Here is a 20574-nt window from a genome sequence, read left to right on the forward strand (position 1 = left end):
TCTGCCTATGGAATGTGTATCTCTCTCAATAAACCTGTTTTCACTTTACTATGGCTCGCTCTTGAATTCTTTCCTGTGCGAAGCCAAGGACCCTCACTTGGTGACCCATCCCAGGGACTCACCTGTGACCTGGGACATGACCATTCTCTCCTGCAACAAACTGGCCAGGCCTCGGCAACACACCACAGGGCAGTGGGGTATAGGGGAGAGCCAAAGATGACTGTTCCTGTTGGCACAAGTGTCTGGATGGTGGTACCCTTCCTGGGCATGGGGAACATGGAAAGGTTCAGGTTGGAGGGGGAAGAATGTGAGCTATAGTCTTGGAAATGATGAGTTCTGTTTTGGCTCCTTCAGGGTTAAGGGAGCTGTGGAACATTCAGAGGGGGACGTCAGGGCGGCAGTCAGATATGTGGTTGTGTCCCTCTGGGGAGAGGGCAGCGCAGATACAGAATAGGGAGACCTCAGCAGAGAGGCTGAAGCGGATGGCGGTGTCCAGGGCTTGCCATAGGGTGAGAAGGGCAGTGGGCCGAGGAAGAGGCTCCCACAGCAGGGACTGGGGAGGCACTGCCAGGGAGGTGGAGAGCCTGGCGAGAATTCTGGATCTGCAGGGAAAGAGTGATTCAAGAAGGAGGTCTGAAGGCCCAGGAGAACTGTGAAGTGGTTGTTGGATTTGGCAATAAGGGAGCCAAGTGACCTTGGAGAGAGCAGAGTCTGTGCAGGGGTGAGGCTGGGGAGGAAGGGGGGAGGAAGGAGGAGCCCAAAGGCAGGGGGCTGGGGGCAGATGGGAGGGGAAGGAGGGAAGGCAGGTGTAGACGGCTCTCTTAAGGGAAGGTGGCCTCTAGAGTGGGACACGGGGTCAAGGGGATGTCTTATGGGGACCTTCCTGGCAGGATGAGTGGGTGAAAACAGCAGAACACAAACGGCCAGGAATTTACCTTTCAGAGACCCTCTTCAAGCCTTTGTCTGCAGCAGCAAATACCACCTAAAGGCTGGGTACATCTGTCACCTGCATGGTAAAAAGTGGCTAAAAGCAGAAACTCTGAAGTAAGACAGTCTGGGTGGGCACCTCAAAAACTGTGCAAACTGGGCTTCCGGGGTGGCGCAGTGGTTGAGAGTCCGCCTGCCGATGCAGGGGACGCGGGTTCGTGCCCCGGTCCGGGAAGATCTGACATGCCGTGGAGTGGCTGGGCCTGTGAGCCATGGCCGCTGAGCCTGCGCGTCCGGAGCCTGTGCTCCGCAACGGGAGAGGCCACAGCAGTGAGAAGCCCATGTACCGCAAAAAAAAAAAAAAACAAAAAAAAAACCAGGAAAAAAACTGTGCAAACTTGGGCTAGTTAACCTCTCTCTGTCTCAATTTTTCATCTGTGAAATGGGGACAATAGTAATCGTTATGATAACTCTTCCATCGCGTTATATGCCACGCACTGTTGTAAGTGCTTTATGAATAGTTACTCTTCAATTCTCACCGCAGGCCTATAGAGGCAGGTGTGGAGAGGATTAGTGGGTGAATATAAATAAAGTGCCTAGAATCGTGCTTGGCACGTGGTAAACACTAGATGACGGTGCAGTTACTCATGTTATCGTTATTATTATTCTACATGACTAAGGGAAAGTCAAAGCCCCCAGAAGACCGGCTCCTGTTTCTAGCCTGCAAATGTCTCCCCAAACGTCTCCAGAGGTTTCTGAGCACGTGAGAGGGCTTGGACTCGCCAGGCCTGAATGTAAGCTCCACGAGGAGAGGGGTGCAGCGGTGAACAGATTCCCCAGGGCCAAGACCATAGCTTGGTCTGTGGTAGGCCCTCAGGAAATATTTGTTAAATGAATCAATGAAAGGGAATTCTCCAGCGGTCCAGTGGTTAGGACTTGGCACTTTCACTGCAGGGGGCACGGGTTCAATTCCTGGTCGGGGAACTAAGATCGCACAAGCCGAGCGGTGCAGCCAAAAATGAAAATTAAAAAAAGGGTCGACGAAGTATTGGGGCCATTTGCCCCAACTATCCAATCTGCAGTATCAGTTCCTTCTAAGACATCCCGACCTGGTGGCCACCCACCCTCTGCTTGCACATCTCACGCAGTGAGGCCGTCACTACCTGCTAAGGCAACGTCCTCCTTCTGCATGGTTTGGATGGAAGGCCCTGTCACTTCCACTCTGGGATCCCGGCTCTGCCCTCCTCCAACGTAGAAGGTGGTGAGCCTCTCTGAACCTCTCCCTGGCCATAGAGGATTTCCAGGCTGAGTGTCTGTCATCTCTCCCTTGACTCCCTGTGGCCTATTCACAACTCAGCCCCCAGAGGGATCCTGTTAAGAAGCTCTGTCTGATCTTCTTTCACCTCCACTCAAAATCCTCCAGGAGCTTCCAGCTCAGAGGACAAGCTAAGGTCCCTTCATGGCCAGCGAGGCCCTCTACAAGGCCACCTCCCACTGCAAACCGCTCTCTTTCCATCCCAGAGTGAGAAACTCTGACAGTCCCTGACAGTTTCTGTTTTTATTGGTCAAGAATTCTTTACAAAATCCACACACACTCATCCACACACATACCAGATGCCTCCCCTGGCTTGGCCACCCCCTGCCCTGCTCTCTCCTGGGATCAGACCTTCCTGGCTTTACTCAGGGATGCCATCCTGCAGCCCGTCCAGGCTACCAGTGGAGGAGCAGAGAGAAGGAACCTCCTTTTCTCCTTCCCGGCTTAGAAACAGAAGCCTGTGCCTGACCTGTGGGTGGAGCAGGTGGGAGTGACAAGGAAGCATCGTCCCCTTCCCTCTTTCAAACTCCCCGAGTTGCCAGCTTAGGCCCCCAAGCGCCACAGCTGCTAAGGCCTTGGGATCCTCTTCTACTTGAAGCTTCCCCGTCCCCATTTTGCAGACTGGAGAATGGAGGTCCAAAGAGGGAGGATGATCTCCCCAGGTCACAGCATTGTTGCTATAGTAGAGCAGGGACTGGAACTCAGTTCTTCCCGGTTCCCAGGAGATCAGAAGAAACCCTGCTTGACAGCCGGGACCCGGAGCAGAAGGGGAGTGCCCAGGGAGAGCAGCCCCAGGGCAGCTGAGTGAGCAGCACGGTCCGGCCAGCACTATACAGATTTGCCAAGGGTGCCCTCTGTGACTGCCCGTGTGGCTTGCTCGGGTATACAGTCCGGGTCCGTCAGGATACTGGTAGATGTACTCAGCTGGCGTAGGGAGTTCAGAACAGCTGGGAAGAGAGAGAGAGAGAGGGAGAGACACTTTCTGGGGTCAGGGCCCTACCCTTGGATGCTGAAGACAAAGGGATCGGGGGAGGTACTAGTTAGCAAGACTGTCAGTCAGCCCCTCCTAGGATCTCTGTCGGCAGATGTCCTGGTGGCCCATCTGGGGGCATGGTGGGGATGGACAAAACCCTAGGCCACAGTGAAGACAGGCTGGACCTGGGGTCTGAGTAGGGTGGAACCCCCTGCCCTGAGGCTTGGCAGGTGGCTCACGTACTTGGTCGGAGAGCAGGCAGGGAGCAGTACTGGTCCAGCCAGGCCAGTGAGGTCTGGCGGAGGCTCTGCAGGCTTGCCGTAGACACCATCCCATTGAAGGATTCGAACAGAGGCCGGATGAGGATGCTGAACTGGACCCAGGTCAAGGAGCAGTTCTGTCATCCAGCTGGTACCCTCACGCATTTCACATGTAGCCCTGACATCTGGCCGCTGTCCAGCCTTGAACCCTAAGGACTCCTACTGTAGCCGCCCTCCCATAGACTAAGGCCCTCCCAGCTCTCTGGCTCTCAGGCCCTTCCCCCAGCTCCTCCAGGACCTTCCTTCTGGGCTGGACTGTCCCCCATCCCTGGGCTTCCTGCCCTGGCTCAGTCAAGGGCTTGACCAGGTAAGGGAGTGAGAGATTCTATGTCTTCCCACAGGCCCACCCCAGTCATGTTACTCCAAGTTTAGGTTCTCCCAAACTGCCCCTGGGACTTTCTGAGGGCAGGGCTATGGTCCCCTCACCCAGGGGGCTCCCCCTCAGTTTCCCTCTGCTCCCAGCCCATCACTGGGTAATGCTGCTGGCCAAGATGCCAGGGGCCTTGAAGGAGGGGATAGAATCGGAGCCCTTTCCTCTGGGATCAGCTCTGAGACCCTGCCTGGCCCGGGGAGCGGAGCCTGTGTCGGGCCCAGCCTGGTCCGGCTGCAGCGCTCACCCCGCCACTGGCCAAGTGAGGATACCACCCAGAACTTCCAGTTATGCAGTGTGCGGGTCCGGACGTAGTCATCGAACATGTCTCGCATTTGGTCGAACCGCTGGTGTGTGATGGGCACTCCCGTAGCAGGCAGCTGCTGCTGGCACAGGCTGGGGGCACGGGGCAGGTCAGGGCGGGGAGCCAGGCAGCAGGCCCCCTGGCCCAGCGCCTGCAGGGCCCCCCCACCCACTTGATGGCGGCATTGAGCGCCTCGATCTGGTCCCGGAGCTGCTGGGCCTCCTCCTGCTTGGCGGCTCGCTCCTGCTGCAGCATGGCGATGTACTCGGCTGTCTTCTGCAGCGTGGTGGCTTTGCTCATCTACGGCAGCACCGTAGGGCTGGGCTCAGTGACTGGGGGTCCCCCACCCTGGGTCCCACTGAGGCACTGGGATGGGAGGAGGCAACCGGGTGTGTGGAGGGCCCTGGGGTGTTCCACGATGGGGCCCTGGGGCTCGGGGGTGCCAGCCTGTGCTGGAGACGCACCTTGAGGTTGGGCTGGGTGCTGAGCGTGCTCACCAACCCGTGCAGAGTGTCAAACCCCAGCTTGATGTTGAAGCGCCGCTTCTGCTCCGCAGAGATGTGTGTGATGCGCCGGTTTTCGGTCTGAGGGGGCAGAAGGCGGGGTGAGCCTAGGAGGGGGCGTGGGAGGGCCTGTGGGGAGCAAACAGACCTTAGGGTGAGAAATGGTGCCACCTTGTTGTCCGGATGGCCCCGGCTTAGGATGCGTTGAGGGGAAGAGATGCACATGCTCAGAGTCCCCGGGCCCGGCAGGGAGTTGAGCTCCCCAGACAGCCGCCGCTCACCACCTGTGTCAGAGACAGACAGACCCACAGACAGACCAACACAGGGGAGAGGGTCCCATTTCCCTGGCCCCCAGATGTAGTCCCCCCTTCTTCCTTCCCTTCCCTCCCTCCCGCAGAGCTCCCCGATCCCTGCAACCCCTCTTTACCGCTGGGTGCTGGGGGCGAGAGCCGCTCCGCTTTGGGGACAATCAGGGGCCTGGGAGGGGCCAATGTGGCTGGACCCGGAGGTGGTCGGGGCGGTGTAGGGGCCGGGGTCGGGGGAAAGAAGGTGCAGGGGAACTCGGGGGCTATCTCCTGCTGGGGTGGAGAAGGGCAGAGAGTCGGGGTGAAGCCCCGGGGTTCACCGCCACCTCCCAGTGCCCGCCATCTTACCGGGGACCCTGGGGACCGGAGGAGGGCGCTGGACACAAGCGCAGGTTCCAGGGCTTGCTCAGGCTTGGCTGTGCACAGACAGAACTGTGAGGGCTGCTGGGGCCCCCATCCCATCATCTCCCAAGACCCCGTCCCTCCCCTCCTCACTGCCCACACCGCTTTTGGGTTCAGGGCCCAGGTCCCTCATTCCTTGCCACCTGCCCTCCGGCTGAGCCTGCCCCTTAGCCTCCACCCTCTAATCCCACAGGCTCCCTGCTCCGCATCTGGTCTCGGCATCTGGTCTCCACGTCCCCTTCCCAGCTCACCTGCTGTGAGCAGCTGTGCGAGGCAAGGATTGTTGCCCCCGGCAGTGGCAGGGGCCAAGGTGGGGGGGCTGGGCCTCTGCCCCCTGGGGGACTGGGTAGGGGGCTTGCCTCTGGGCCGCGTGCCTTGGGGCACGGTGAAGTGAGGCCCCAATGGGGGCTCCGAATACCCCGAGGGTAGAAGGTCTAAGGGGAAGGGGGCGGGGGCAGGGCCTGGACCCAGCTGGGGGGTGGGTGCGAAGGCCGTGGGAGCAGACGGTGGGGACACTCCCGGGGCAGGAGGGACAGGAGGGAAAGAGAATCTGGGAGAGAAGACAGGCTCTTCCTGCAGCATAGCAGGCAGTGGAGCCATGGGAGGGAAAGGGGGTGGGGCACAGGGCTCCAGGCCAAGCCCCTTGGCAGGGCTGGGGTATTGGAGGAGGGGTGGGCGTGTGGGAGTGGGTGGGAGCTTGGGCTTGGGGTCTTCAGGAAGGAGGAAATCAGAGCTCAGGAAGGCACTGGAGTCCAGAGGGCCAGGGCAGCTGCTCCGAGCCTGGTTGGGGGACAAAGAGCAGGGGAGAGAGCTAGGCTTTCTGAGGCCTCCCAGGCAGCCTCTTGCCCTGCCTGAGCTCTGGACTGGGCACTGGGAGAGTTGGGAGAAATGGTCCCTGGCCTCAGACACACACCCCAGGAAAATTATAATCTAATGAGGGGAAAGAGTGGAACCCATTTATGCACAAATTAGGCATGAGAAAGAGCATCAATCTTCCTGCCTGCCCATTCGTTCACCAAATAACTTACCAACCCATCCATCCATATCCATCCATCCATCCTCCATCCATTCACCTACCTATCTGTTCTCTCATCTATGAGCTAGCTCATCTACCTATATTTCTACCAGCCTACCAGGTATTAACCCATTCACCAATCCATCCAACCACCTATACTTCCTTCACTCACCCACCAACCCACCCATAGTCCATCCATCTATCCACCATCTGTATATTCACCAGCCGCACATCCATCCACCAGCCCATTTATTGATCCACCAAACTACTTACTCATTTACAAATTCATCCACCAGCCCATCCATCCAACCAACCACTCACCTACCTATATGTATATACCAACCTGTAAGCATCCACCCCCATCTACAACCCAGTGATCTATTCTCCAACACACCCATCCATCCACACACTCACTTGCTCACCAGTGCCGTTAATGTGCTTGAACTGTGCTAAGTATGAGAAGATGCAGCGGTGAGTAAAGCATAGCCCTTCCAGCAAGGAGCTCACAGTCTAGTCAAGGAGAGAGACCTCTCAAACAATGAACTATGCTAGTGCCTGAGAAGTCTGATAACGGAGGGAAAAGGCAACTATCCTAGCATCATGGGGGCAACATCTGAAGTGGGCCTGGGAGTTCCTGAACCAAAATGATGGAGTCACTGCTTCCTAAACACACACGCTCAGCTTCGGCCTCCATGCTTCCGTTCCTGCTTCTCCTCCCCTCTACTGGTCTCTTCTTCTGCCCAAACCCAAGTCATTCATTAAGGCCCAGAACTCCCCCCTCTTCCAGGAAGTCTTCCACAAGCAGCCCAGCTCCACGCTCCTCTGTCCTCAGGCTCCCCCCCAACCATCTTGTCAGTTCTGCTTCACGAGGGTCTTTCCTCCCCAGCTGAACGGTGCCCTCCTGGAGGCCACAGATGGGGTCTTTCTCCCCCTCCAGTCTCTCTTGTTGGACTGAGCATACTCAGGAAGTACCCTGAATACCTCCGGGGTGTGGGCAGGTGAGCTGGGCAGGGTGAGCTCACCTGCAGGCGGTTGTGTCCCGAGAGGTGGGTCATGCCCGAGCAGGCAGAGGGCACCTCCGAGCCCAGGATCCCACTGCTGAGGACAGGGTCAACCATGGGGCTGAAGCTGGGGGGCTCCAGGAAGCTTGAGGGTGTAGGTGTCTGTGGGGGGCGGTAGTTGGTGAAGAAATCTGTAATTCAGACACACAGGGTGGCAGCTGTCAGGGCTAAGGCCGCGGCTGGAAGCAGCGGGCTGGCCCTGTCCCCAGGCTGGGCTGGCAGTGGGGTGGGGGCCGGCGAGGGAGGGGGCGCCTTCCACAGGAGATTGTGAAACTGGGAGAGTTTCTGTCTCACTCAGGGGAAGCCACAGCAGAGGCTCTGGTGGGATGGGCCTGAGTGGGAGACAGCAGAGGGATGTGCGGGGGTGTCAGTGGGACACCCCAGGAAGCAGCCTTCCCACCGAGCCCCAAAACTGGCTCCAGAGGCCCCCCTTCCCCACCCCCAGCCTGGGAATCCCAGGCCTTGTCTGCTTCTGTTACCAGCTCTGCTGGGGACGTGGCGGGGCGGGGTGGTACTGGTACTGGAGACTACCGGGGAGGGAAAGGGTGGGGTCCAAGGGGAGGAGGTCTAGGATGGGGAAAAGGGCATCATGGCGTCAGGAGTTCACGGAGTGAGTTAGGGGTGAGAGGGGTCAGAAGGTCAGTGGGTCTGGGACAAGTTGGGTTTGCTGGAAGGTCAATGGGTAGGGCTACAAGGACAGAGCTCAGGAGTGTGGGTGAAGGGACTAAGGGGGGTCAGAGCAGGGGTCAGAGGGTGGGCTCAGAGCAGGGGCAGGAGTGAGGGGGTGCTGGAAGGCCTGGAAGAGCTGGCGGGGAGCGGGGCAGCCAGATTGTTTGAGGTGCGGGTTGTGTAAGCCCCAGGCTATTCTGGTTTTGGGAAGCAGCTGCCTGGGGCCTAACCACATCCCGGGCCTGGGTGCGCCTGCCCGCCCGCTCCCTTCCGGGCACCTTTCTCTGACCCTGAGCAGCCTCCTGTCTGCACCAGCTCCCAAGGCCTCCTGGTCTGTCAGACGCGACCCCACTGGCCTTGGATGGACCCCAGCCCCCTGACCAAGACAGGTGGTCAGGCCTTTCTCCCGGGGGCCCCCTCGAAGGAAACTCAGGAGTGGGATAAGCCAGCACCAAACCTCGAGGCTGACCGGGTCTTATTTGTGCATCTCATGTGACTGGGGGCCCGTGTGCTGCTGGATGGCCGGCTCTGCGTGTGTCAGTCTCACGTAGCACCTGTCTGTCTGCCTCCCTGTGTGTCGGTCCCGCTGTCTGGAGCTCTGTCTGAGTCCGTGTGCACCTGCCCTGGTGTGAGGTGCTCAGTGTGTACATGTCTGCCCTGCGCCCACGTCTGTGTGTGTCTGTGTGTCCTTCTCGGCCACAAGGTCCGAAGGGATCTTCTTGCTGTCCTCCTGCCTCCCTTCCACAGAAGGACTGGGCGGCAGCGGGTGAGCGGCTGCCGATCCTCCACCCCCAGCCCCCAGGGACCACAGGCCTCATCACGTAGCCCCGGGATGCTCAGGGCCACAGAACAGCTGCTGCTCACCGTGCCGCCCACTCCCCAGAACCCGGTGGGGCTCACAGAGCAGCAAGCCCAGCCCAGCCTGAGTCACCACGTCCCCTCACCACGGCGTGTCCCCACCCCACACCCGCAGGAGGTACTTCCGAGTCCCAGCCACCCGCGGAGCCCTCCCACCCTGTCGCCCCCACTGACCTGCCATCCCCTGGCTGAGCCCCTCCCCCGCCCAGTGCTTCCCCGAGTGGCCCTCAGCCAGCCTCTCCCTGCTCCCTGAGCCCCTCCACCAAGCCCCCTCCCTCCACAGAGTTATGGCCCCCTCACTAGGTTTCCTCTCAAGTGAGGAGCTCTTGGGGACCAAGCGGCAGCCCTGACGGCCCTGGCGCTCCCTGCCCTCCCAGTTCACGGGGCGCTTAAGGGGGCCACACTAGCCACCTCCCCTGTGAGACCCACACCCCCTACCGTAGGTTGCCCTCGCTGGCCCCCACTCTGGCAGCCACCCTGCGCTGAGAGAAGTCGCTTCCCAGCCCCGGTCGATCAGGTTTTGCCCAGAGCCCGGGTTTGGGGGGCAGCGGCTGGGCTCCTACCTGTGGCAGGGGTCTGTGTGCCCAGACGGGGCTGCTGCCCTCCCAGGCTGGTCTGCTCCCAGGGCACTGCCATCAACACTGCTGTCCCCGCAGCCCCCAGCCCCCACCCAGGCAGGCATGGGGGTGGTTCCTCATTCCCTCGTCCCCGCCCCATAGGCTTCCACCTCTTAACTGACAGGCCCAGGACCCTGCCAGTCAGGAAGGAGTGGAGGGGTCACCCAATGCAAGCCTTTATCCCAGGAACCCCCTTTCTGCACCCAAGGCCTCAGCTGAGACAGGCTGAGCCTCCACGTCTGACCCCCAGCACGGCTCCGGAGCCCCCTAAGTGTGTGGCTATCAGCAGCAGTCTCCAAGGTCTACAGCTAAGTGAAGAAAGCAATGCGAGAAACAGGCTGCTACAGAGACAAGAAGAGACATTGGTCCACATGTGCTATATAGACACGATATCTCTGGAGGGACATGAGAAAGCAGCAACTGGTGGCCCTGGGGTTCAGGAGAGGGAGCCAGGGCCAAGGGCTACTTTAAAGGGCTACTTTAAAGAATGCTTTGTAAGATATGATTCCTGGGATTTTCTTAAAAATAACATAGGAGGGGAGAATTGGGTGAGGTCTAGATGAGATAAGAATGGCCAAGAGTTGATAAATGTTGACGTTGGTGAGATTCCATGAGGGTCAGTGAACTCCTCTCTCTCCCTACCTGTGTGTATGCTTGAAATGTTCTTTAATAAATAGTTTTTTAATGAATTATATAAATACTGATAAATAGACCCAAACAAAGGAGAGCCATCAAAGACCCTCTCTCCCCTGAGAGAGTCCCAGCATCTACTGCTCTCCTGGGAACTCCCCAGAGCCTGCAGCTTCAACGCTCCTGGTCCCCTGTCCCCTGCTAGGTACCCTGTCTGGCTTGCTCTCACCTGAGGCCACGGCACCTGCATCCCAAGGCCAGACAAAGGGAGACCAGGAAGATCCCTCAGAAATCACCCAGATCATCCGCCCTCCCAGAGGGGCCTGGGACTGGCCTGAGGTCTCAAGCGTACTGGGGCTTTCCTCTCACTGACCCTGACCATCCACTCACCCAGGAGGAGGGGCCTGCCCCACCTGAGATCTCCATGAAGTCATCCAGGCTGGGCTGCAGAGGCGTCAGGTCTGGCTGGATCATGTCAGCGTTGCCAACATAGGCTGGAGGGGGCAGTGGTGATGTCAGCAGCATCGGGCAGGGCGGAGTGGGGGCACCCATGCCTGACCATCCTCCCTTGGCTGCACGGATCCCCTCAGGCCTCCCTTTCCTGGCGCAGCCCCTCACCGTCCTCGGGGGGCAGCTGCAGGGGTGTAGGGCCGGGCTGAGTCATGGTGAAGAGTGTGTCGGAGATGTCGGACAGAAAGCAATCGAGATCCAGAAGCTGCCGCCCGCTGGTCTCCTCCTCTGGGCCCGCCAGCAGGACGGGCACCACGCTGGTGAAGAGCTGCTCGCACCATCGCTCCGGTGGCTGCCACCCCCCTTCCACCTGAGGAGACAGAGCTGTCAGCAGCCCCAGGTGGGCTCCACTGCCCTACTCCTTCCCAGTCTGGAGACACAGGGGTCTCCCACTGCCCCCTGCCTGGGGGATGAAGTGGTCAGCCATCCAGGGGGCCTCTCTGCATACAGCCCCTCCTCTCCTCTCTCTGGTGGACCCAGTTTGCTGCCTGAAAGGCTAGGGTCACCCCACTGGCCTCCAACAACTCCTCCCAGGAGAGAGGCTGGGGTGGCCTGCTGAAGAGATGAGGGTCCCTTCCTGCCCCTACACTTTTCCCTACCTGGGTCCCCAGTTCTTAGAGCCCCATGCTTCCCCACCACTTGCTTAGTGAACCAGAAGGCTTGGGGTCTTCCCACCACTGCGCTCCAATGCTGCCCTTCCCAAGAGAAGAAAAGCTCAATTAATCAACCAGAGGACACACCCACTCCACTCACGTCCCACCCTCACCCCACCACCACTGCCTCGCCCACCCAGAGGGAAGCATCCATTCTCTGGGTCCAGGGAGCACCCACCTGCTTTGGGGCCAGGAGATCCCCTTCCCTGCTGGACTTACGGAGCTGCAGGAACACACAAAGGTGGACACTGGATCCCCTTCCGCTCCTCCATCGCTCCCCGCCAAGGCCTCCCTACTCACTAGCTCCCCCAGATCAACCGGATCCCTCACTTCCCCTCAGAAGCTCTTTGGCCCTGGGAGGTAAGGAGGTTGCGAGGAGGCCCTGTGGCCACTGGGTGGCGCTGTCGGCCTGGGTCTTAATGGAGGACAGGGTCGGGGTTGGGGTTGTGGGGGAAGCCCTCCGGGGCTCTTGCAAGAGAGGCCGTGGCCAGAAGTCGCAGGGGAAAGGGCCCCCCACTGACCCGCTTCTTGTAGTAGATGCGCCACTTATGGTACTCGCGCATCACCACCTCGATGCGCCGCTTCCAATAATTCCCCTCCAAGACGACGGCCTGAGGAGGGCCGGATAGGGGACTCAGTGCGAGGGGTGGCACTGACCCCACCCCTCACCCAGTCTCCCTCTGGGCCAGCCCCTCCCGCTCAGCATGAGGAGTGATGGGCAGGAGGGGCCTGGCTTGGTGGGGCGGCAGGTGGTTGGTCCCGTGGTCTCAGCTACCTCCGGTTTCCGGTGCTCATCAGCCTCAGGCCCCTGCAGGGGGGTCACGAAGCCACACACGGGGCTCTTCCTCCGCTCCACATCTGAGAGAAGAGCGCCAGGTCAGGGGTGTCCAGCTCCCTCATCTCCCACTCCAAGGGGACTGGGACTCAAGTGCCACACTATGAAATCCTGCTTGGCCTTCCATGCTCTGTTTAAGTGCCACCTCCTCCAGGAAGCCTTGCTGCCTGCTCTAGCTCTCCCAGATCTCCCTCTTCTATGAGACCCTGTAAAACAAACCTCCCACACCCCATCTGCCCCCTTGGGAGCCTAGTAGGTGCGCAGGCAATGCTTGCTGAATGGCATTGTTGGGCCACACGAAGTTAATTGCCCCAAGAAGGTCCTGGTCAGGCTGGCGGGCTAGAGGTCCAGAGCCCTGGTCCCCTGCTTCAGGATACCCAATTCCATCTGAGAGCCACCGCTGGCCCACTTCAGGCCACCTGCCTGAGCCCTTTCTCTGCCTCCTCCACTCCCATCCCTGTCTTCAACCTTATCTCTCTCCAGGCTCCTTTTTGGCCTATAAACAAATTCCAGGCTCTCCTTTACCTCTCAAACCTTCCCCTTCCTTTGCTTCCCAACAAGCTAAATTTCTTCCCATCACCTCTTTGCTTTCCTCCCAGACTCTGGCAGACCTGTCACTCACCACGTCCACCTCTGCCCTCCCAGTTGCATTGTCACCTCCGGTACCTCAGCACCTGCCCGCACACCCACCCCGCTGGCCCAGCTCCTGAACTCAAGGCTCTGGCCCTCCGCAGTCCTGTCCTCCGAGACCTTGGCTGCAGGGCACCCTCCTCCTCCCTAAGCCCCAGGAACCTTCCCTCTGTTCTCCTACCTCCCTGACCACTTTTCACTGGCCCTTCTGCCTGGCCCACTCCCCCTAGCCTCTCTCACCCTGCTCCTTTCCAGTTTCAGACCCATCTTCCAGCTGCCTGGGGAACCTCCATTAGGAAGTCTCAAAACATCACTCTCAGACGTTTGGGAACTTCCCTCCCAAGCCCAAGCCTCCTCTGGACTGCCAACACTGCCTCCCAGTCTCCCAGCTCCCCACCGTCTCCCAGTGTCCCCATCTAATCCTTGGACTAACCCTCTCAATCCCAAGGGTGTGTGGCATTTCTTCCACCGTCCCCTCCCCTCCATATTCTCACTGTTCCCCCTGGTCTGGTGTCATTTCTCGCCTAGACCTCCCTGACTCCAGCCTCACGCTCTCCAGCCCATCTTCCTGCTGCGGCCAAGTCAATTCTTCCTAAAGGGCAGTACAGGCCTAAACCCCTCCATGGCTCCCTGAACCTCCAGGATAAAGCCCACACCCCTTAGCTTGGCTTCCAAGCCCTCCGGGACTGGCCCCACTGCTTCTCCTGCCTTTCCATTGCCTTCATATGACCCACCTTGAAGCCAGACCCTAACCACCCCCCCACAACAGCCCTCTGGTTTTATTCTATGTGGAATCCCCTTCCCTTCCCTCTGCCTCATCACGTCTGCCCTCCCATCAGAATAGCCTAGGGCTGCTCCCGTTCTAGGAAGCTTTCCCTTGTCTGAAACCCCATGGTCCCATGTGCCTCACTTTCCACCCTGCCTTGGCCATTTCTCTACATGCTGGCCTCTCCGTTGGGAGTGAAGGCAGAAGCTGTTGCTTTTAGCCCCAAATCCTTACATCTGGCACAGAGCTTGGCACACAGCAGTCCAGGCTGCGTGGACTCCTGGGGGTTAGAGCAAGGAGAATCTCAGAGTATCTGTTCCTGGCGGCCTAGTTGACGATATGAGCACCAGGAAAGACTGGGCTTGCCCAGGGCCCCCAGAGAGTCAGTGCTGAGCAGGCCTGGTCAGGCTCTGCCCTCCCCCACTTGGCAACCCTGTGCTCTGGACAGAAGGGCAGGGATCATGTGGCTTCCTAGAGCTGGGACATGCTTTATTTAACAATGATAAGTTCATCCATTCATGCAGCCTCCTAGGCCCTTGCACCTATGCTGGGATAGATGCTGGGACAGGGGATCCATGAATGAATCGGGGATGAATCTCCCAGCTTAGTGGGAGAGACAGGAAAGCACACACATCACATGAGCTAAAGCAAGGTGGAGAGTCAGCTCATGAGAGGTGCTCTGGGATATCAGAGGAAATCAAGATGACTTGGGGGTGTGGAAAAGGAAGGGCTCTTGGAGGTCAGGAGCCTGCCGAAAGGGTGGGGGTGTGAGGGGGAGGAGCCAGGCAGCCCTCCAGCAACCCCACTCCTCCCCCTTTCCTGAAGCCCCCCTTCAAACCTTCCGTGTTCAGGGAGGAGGAGTCCTGACATTGGTTAGAGGCCTGCTGTTGCTATTATCGCAATAATAGTAGTAAATCCCAGCAGCTCACCTTCAGGGAGCCCTTGTGTGTTTCAGGCCCTGTGCTGAGATACGGACCATCTATCTCGCTGAAAACTCACAGCAAACCTCAGCAATAGGATCTATTATGATTCCCACTCGACAGATGAGCAAGCACCAACTGGGGGAGGCTAGGGACTTGCCCAAGGTCACACAGCTAGGGTGTGCTAGAACTTGACTCAACCCCCCTCTGACTTAGAACTTGGGGTCCTTCCATCAACTTGTGCCACAAGCTGGGTGAGGACCCCTGGGTGGCATCAGAAATTCCTTCTGCAGAGAGAAGGGTCTGCACCCCATCCAGCTTTAAGGGGAAAGGGTAGAGGGTGAAAGCTCGGGGTGGGGTGGGAGGGTGAGGGAGTTAGTTCTCCCCCCCGGCCTATAAGCTTCCTGGTTTGGGCAGGGCCCGTCCTTAACATTCTCAGGCGAGGGCTGGAAGCCAGACAGCTGGGAGCAGTGGAAGGAGTACTGGGCTGAGTTGCAGAGCCCTGAACTCACAGCCAGTCATAGCTCTGCTCCTTTTATGCTCAGTGACCCTGAGTAAGTCACTCGCCTTCTGGGTCTCACTTGCTCATCCATAAAATGGGGGTGATAAAACCTATCTCCCAGGGTTGCTAGGAAGCCTTAAATAAGACGATTTAGGAAAGTGCCAGGCACAAAGATGAATAGAAACCAAAAACAAACAAACAAAAAAACCCCACTTGTTTTCTCTGCTTGAATGGAATCCAGTGGGGCCACTACAGAGAATACCGTGTGTGGTCCCTCCTACGCTGTGTGTTCCCAGCTCAGCGCAGCCTTTGATCCTACAGGAGGACCTTACTGAGCTGGACAAGGTCCAGCACAGGTCTCTCAGCCTCTGCTACCCTGCCATGGGGCATAGGTGGGTTTTGTATCCCCAAATGAATGACCGTGACCTCCTCAAGGGTACATCGGATTTAACCATCATTTATTAAGCACCAACTTCGTGCCAGCCCTGTTCATACCCGTTATCCCCATGCCAGCCATCAAAGTTAGGACTCTTGGCCTCATTTTATAGATGAAAAAATGGGTTCAGAGAGGTTAGACAACTTGCCTGCAGTCACACAGCCAGCAAGGGGCAGAGACAGGGTGGGAAACCAGCTCTGGGTGACTCCAAGACCAGAGTCCCTTCCACATGGCCTCTCTGGGCCCCCTCCCCCCAAATCTCCATGGTGGGGAACCTAAGGACATCAGTGGAAGGCTGGTAGAGACCCACCAGGATCTGAGTTTCCCCTTCGCAAAGGGGTGCGATTGGCCCGGATAGTACTGAGCGCCTCTTTCTACCCTGGCATTCGAGGCACCTGACTACACGAATGGGATGCAGGATGGGCCTTGAACTGTTCCCCAAATCTCAGCTCACTTTAGGACTTCCGGAGGGTGACCCCTGCTGTGTCCAACTTCACAGTGGAGAGCGCCCTTTGGGACACATCCCCCAAGACCCTCTGGGTTTAGAAGCTGTTGAGGGGTCCTGATGCTGGGGACCTGGCCTCCCCCAAAGCTCTCTGTGGCTGCTGGCCCTGAGGGCCCTGGGGGTTTCCGGGGCAGCCCCTTTGCCAGCCCTCCTGCTGGGGCCTGTGGTGCCCACTCACACTGGATATACCAGGCCCTCCAGATGGCGTTGTTGAGGCGGATCTTGTCCCGGCACAGCAGCTGGAGGCCTTTGAAATTCTTCCACTTGGGAGAAACCAGCTTGCCACTGTCAGAGGGAAAGGGATGGGTCAGGGGGGGCGTGGGGAAAGGGGATGGTTGGAGGGGGCTGGCTCCACTTTCTTCCCATGCACGAGGCGCTCATCTATGGTGGGCAACTTGATGGACACCCCTCCCAAATCCTGCCCCTCACTCTAACCTGCCTGAAATGTCTACCCTGAGAGGCAGACCTTTAAAATACTCTCCCAGGTCCCCACTTGGGGCCTCTGTGTTCTTTGGTGAGACCTGCTGAAATCTGTTTAGCAGCTCAGGTGTCAGAAAGACAATGCCCATTGGCCTCGCAGGCATCTATCTCACAGGCTGGCTAAGGAGGGTTTTCGCCTGTTTCTTACTTAAGGAAACTGAGGGTCAAGAAACAAAGGGGACATGCCCAAGGTCACATGACATGATGGAGACTCACTCAGGACCTGTGGCTTTTTCTCCACCAGTCTCACTGGCCCCCTTAGGCCTAGGGGATGGGTAAGGTTTGTCTGAGTAGAGACGGAGCCTCTTCACCAGAGGCAGCCTCCAAGCAGCCAGCCACTGCCTTTTCACTGCCCTTCTGGTGTCTGCCCAGCCCAGAATCCCAGGATGGCAATCTGGACTGACCTGGAAGGTGCACCCCTTCCCAGGGGTGTGTGCAACACAATAGCCACCAGGGCCCACCCAAAGGAAGGCAGCTAGGATGGTGGAGTGATGGGCAGGGGGCACCTTGATCCTAACCCTGACCCTGACTCTAACCCTAGTAGTCAATCAAATCCATGAGACGGAAGGGCTCTACCAGGTGAGGGGCTTGACTCTCAGGGTCCTGATGGGCACAGGCCAAGTCTGCCACCCCCGGGGAGCTGGCCTAGGAGGCCAAGATGTTCAGGGTCTTAGACCCCTGCTGGCCCCTCCCCCGCTCCTCATGATTCACAAGCTGGGTTATGCATGAGTCCCCTCTGGCCCAGCTTCTCCAACCCTTGCTCACAGGGAAGGCTGAGGCCCCAAGGCTTAGTCTTTCAGAACGCCAGGCCTGCTCTCTCCAGGGCCCTCTCCCAGTTCCTGGGGGTGAGGGGCAGGTGGGTGGCAGTCTGGCTCTTGCAGCCCCTTGAGTGCATGGGTCACTGGGTCCCCTCTACTCTCTGGTCTCCAAGCTCCTGTGTTTGCTCTGGGGTTGGGGGGGGACTGCTACCCCCAGGCACAACAGGCCTCATTACCCAAATAGAGCACATGGCCCAAGCACCCGGGCCCGCTGGCTGGCCCCTTTCCCTCCTAAGTCAGATAAACACCATCTGTCTAGAAGGGAGACATGGAGTAGGGGCACTCTGATACCTCCTGGGCCAGCTTCTTCTGTGGCACCTGGGGGCACTCCTGAGTTTGTTGCCCCAGCCTGTATCCCAGCAACCTCCCAGCCCACTCTGATCACCCAGCGCCCTACCCCCAGCCTGCCTGCCCTCCCTCCTCCATTTCCCTGCTGAGGCTACAGCGTTTGTGGCCAGGCAGGGCTGGGGGAGGTGAGACAGTGACATCCACACCCAGGAGGAAAGGATTTGGTCTGTGCTGGGCCTGTTGGCTGGGAGGGGAGGAGAGGGGCCCAGCCTGGAGCCAAAAGCCTGTGACCAGGGTTCAAGGGATTCTTACGAGCAATAGAAATTCTGGGAATCTTGGGGATGGGATGGAGAAAACTCAGAACACCCCACCCTCCCCTGCCCACACACACATATCTACCTTGTGGAAATTTCCCTGGAAATTTCCTTAGAGTCCTGCTTGCTCCACCTCACTCCTGAGGCCATTCTTTCCATAGCTAGCCAGCTCTGACCATGAACAAGTGTTTTCTTGGAACTTCCAGAACCTGCCTCACTGAGGGTTCCACCCGCAGAACCACGGAACACGGGCCTCCTCCCAGTGCAGCAGTCCTCTCTCTGCCCATACAGCCCTGCTGAGGGTGAAAGCTGGTCAGACGTCTACAGGCTGTTCTCCGGGTCAAGCTGGCCAGTTCTTCCTGGCACCTCTGGACTCCTTGCCTTGCTGTCCCTGCCCATCTCCTTACTCTCTTGGGATACCCCAGCTTCCACAATCCTCTCCCCTCCAAGGAACCCCTACAATTAGGGGTCTTTAAGGGCTAAAACACTGTCCCAGTCTGAGCCTCAGTTTTTTCCTCTATGGGGGAACTCAAAGACTCCTCTGATACTGAGCCACTACCATCCCTGGCACTTAGGACCCCACCCGGGGCGGGCCACAGAGGTTGAATATTCTGGGGGTTTAGGGAGAAAGCCCAGCCCTCTCTACCCCAGCTGCCCCTGAATGGGGTCACATCAGCTTCCAGTCAGCCTCCTAGTGTGGGCAGTTCTTGGAGTGTGCTCTGCCCCCGGCCTTGCCATTTCCCCTGAGCCTCCCCTTTTGGTCACTGTGGTCTGAGATAGGGGCATGGGCCAGCCCAGGCAGAGCACTGTGTAATGTAAAGCAGAAAGCTTAAGTTGGGAATGGATGGGGAAAGGGGGACCCTGGGGGAGTCTGGGGAGCAGGGGTGCCCAAATCTGGTGTACCGTGACCTTAGATGCCCTTTCCCAGGAGGTCCCCTGATGTCCGAGGAGGGGCGGGAGGAAGGGATGGGAATTTGAACTTTCCACACAGGTCTGGCGCTCTGGATGATCAGATTGCAACACGACCTGGGCCCGGGGCCAGAGCGTGTGGGCCAAGGTTACAAAGCGTCCAGCCAATGGAGTCGAGGCTGGGCGCCACAGTGGGGGGTGGGCAACACTCTTCCCCAACCCCCACCCCAGCTCTGGATCCCAGTCAGAGCAAGTGCAGGTCTGTAGCCAGCGGTTCTCAGAAGAGGAGGAGGAGCCGCAGAGGAAGATTTACACAGAGAAAAGATCAAGGCTGGCCGATCCCCCTTTCTCCCCTACGGTTCTCGGTTGATAATTTATCCTGGTCCCTCCGCTCCGGGGAACTTTGCTCTCCGGAGCACTGAGCCAGGACCCCGGTTCGCGCCCTCCCCTGGGACACAGGAGTGGAGCTGGGGCCGGGCGCGGCCGGCGTGCTCTGCGACGCGCCAATCAGGGGTCCCAGGCAACATTAGGCGCTCAGCCTCGCGTGGCGACCCGGGTGGGCGAGGCCACGCCGCCCGGAGACCAACCCCGCGCGGCCTGCAACACCCACTGCCGGACCACGGCTGGGAAACTAAGAGTTGCGCCCCTCTGGGCCGGCCGGGGCACCCTCCTCCCGCCACCCTCGACGTAGCAGGTCAAGAACAGGTGTCCCGGCAATTGAGGGGTGCAGGGTGGACGAGAGACTGGGTTTCAGTCGACGTTGGCTATGAATTGGGACAACATGGGCGCGAGGTGTATCGCGAGGGTGCAAGAATAGAGCGGGCCTGGGCGGGGACTGCTGCGTTGGGAGCGGAAGGCTGCAGGTTGTCCGGTGGAGTGGCCCCCGGAGTGGAGGGTGGGAATGTTAGGATGGCCTAGGGTCCTGGGAGCGCAAGGAATGCCCTGGGGGCATTCTTTGGGGGCAGAGGGGTCGGGACGGGAGAGAGAGGCCCGTGGTGGGCCTACGGAGGTCGAGGTGGAGGGCAGGAGATCCCAGCCTTAGGGAAGGGGGTCTTGGTGCTGAGGAATGGGAACCAGGAGGCGCGCAAGCATGTCGGGGGCCAGTGGGCTGGGCCGGGGTCAGAGGACGCTCCGGGCTGGGGAGAGGAGGGTATCCAGGATGTCGCCGGAGTCTCTGAGAGCAGCCGGGACCAAGGCTGGGGGCCGGGTGGGGTGTCCGGGGCCCCAGCGCGCGGTTCCGCCATGGAGGGCCGAGGTCGTCGGCCCCGAAGCCCCCCTCACCTGTAGGCCAGGCTCATGCACTCGAAGAGGCGGGTGAGTGTGGGGTCGATGCTGCGCGGCCCGAAGTCGGCGAGCCCCAGGGGCCCCTCCTGGTCGCGCCGCCGGGTCAGCGAGTCACTGTGCGGCGACGACACCATGAAGTGACCGCTGTGGATGACCTGCGAGCGGAGCAGCCCGCCTGCGCTGCGCCGGGTACTTGGGTCCTCCGAGTCTGTGTCTGAGTCCGAATCCGGGCTGGGGACGACCCGCGGGCCCTGCAAGCCCGCGACCAGACCCGCCAGCGCTCCGGCCGTGGCCATAGCCGCCGCCGCCTCGCCTGGGCTAGGTGCAGCTGCCCGTGCAGCTCTTGGGGGCCAGGCCGGCTCATTAGCATAGCCCCGCCCCCAACCACGATAGGTCGCTCGAGGGGGCGGGGCCTCGTGGCGTGTGGGCGTGGATGGGGCTGTCTTAAATTAGCA

At 59.3% G+C, this 20574-nt stretch overlaps 1 protein-coding gene across 1 annotated transcript; it reads right to left on the bottom strand.

The window, feature by feature from the left end:
- Positions 1 to 1900: 1900 nt before the first annotated feature.
- MLXIPL (MLX interacting protein like) lies at positions 1901 to 20415 on the bottom strand. The gene is given in 16 exon segments (XM_022588065.3): positions 1901 to 3189; positions 3459 to 3588; positions 4178 to 4301; positions 4382 to 4509; positions 4674 to 4793; positions 4884 to 5065; positions 5068 to 5433; positions 5671 to 6199; positions 7457 to 7626; positions 10683 to 10763; positions 10888 to 11089; positions 11611 to 11655; positions 11954 to 12043; positions 12208 to 12290; positions 16205 to 16311; positions 20117 to 20415. Coding segments are annotated over 16 exon segments (2775 nt in total). The 3' UTR covers positions 1901 to 3070.
- Positions 20416 to 20574: the final 159 nt, after the last annotated feature.

Source organism: Delphinapterus leucas, chromosome 15 (assembly GCF_059928025.1).
Source record: "Delphinapterus leucas isolate spDelLeu-1000000601 "Yukka" chromosome 15, BTC_Dleu_Yukka2, whole genome shotgun sequence".
Lineage (NCBI taxonomy): Eukaryota > Metazoa > Chordata > Mammalia > Artiodactyla > Monodontidae > Delphinapterus > Delphinapterus leucas.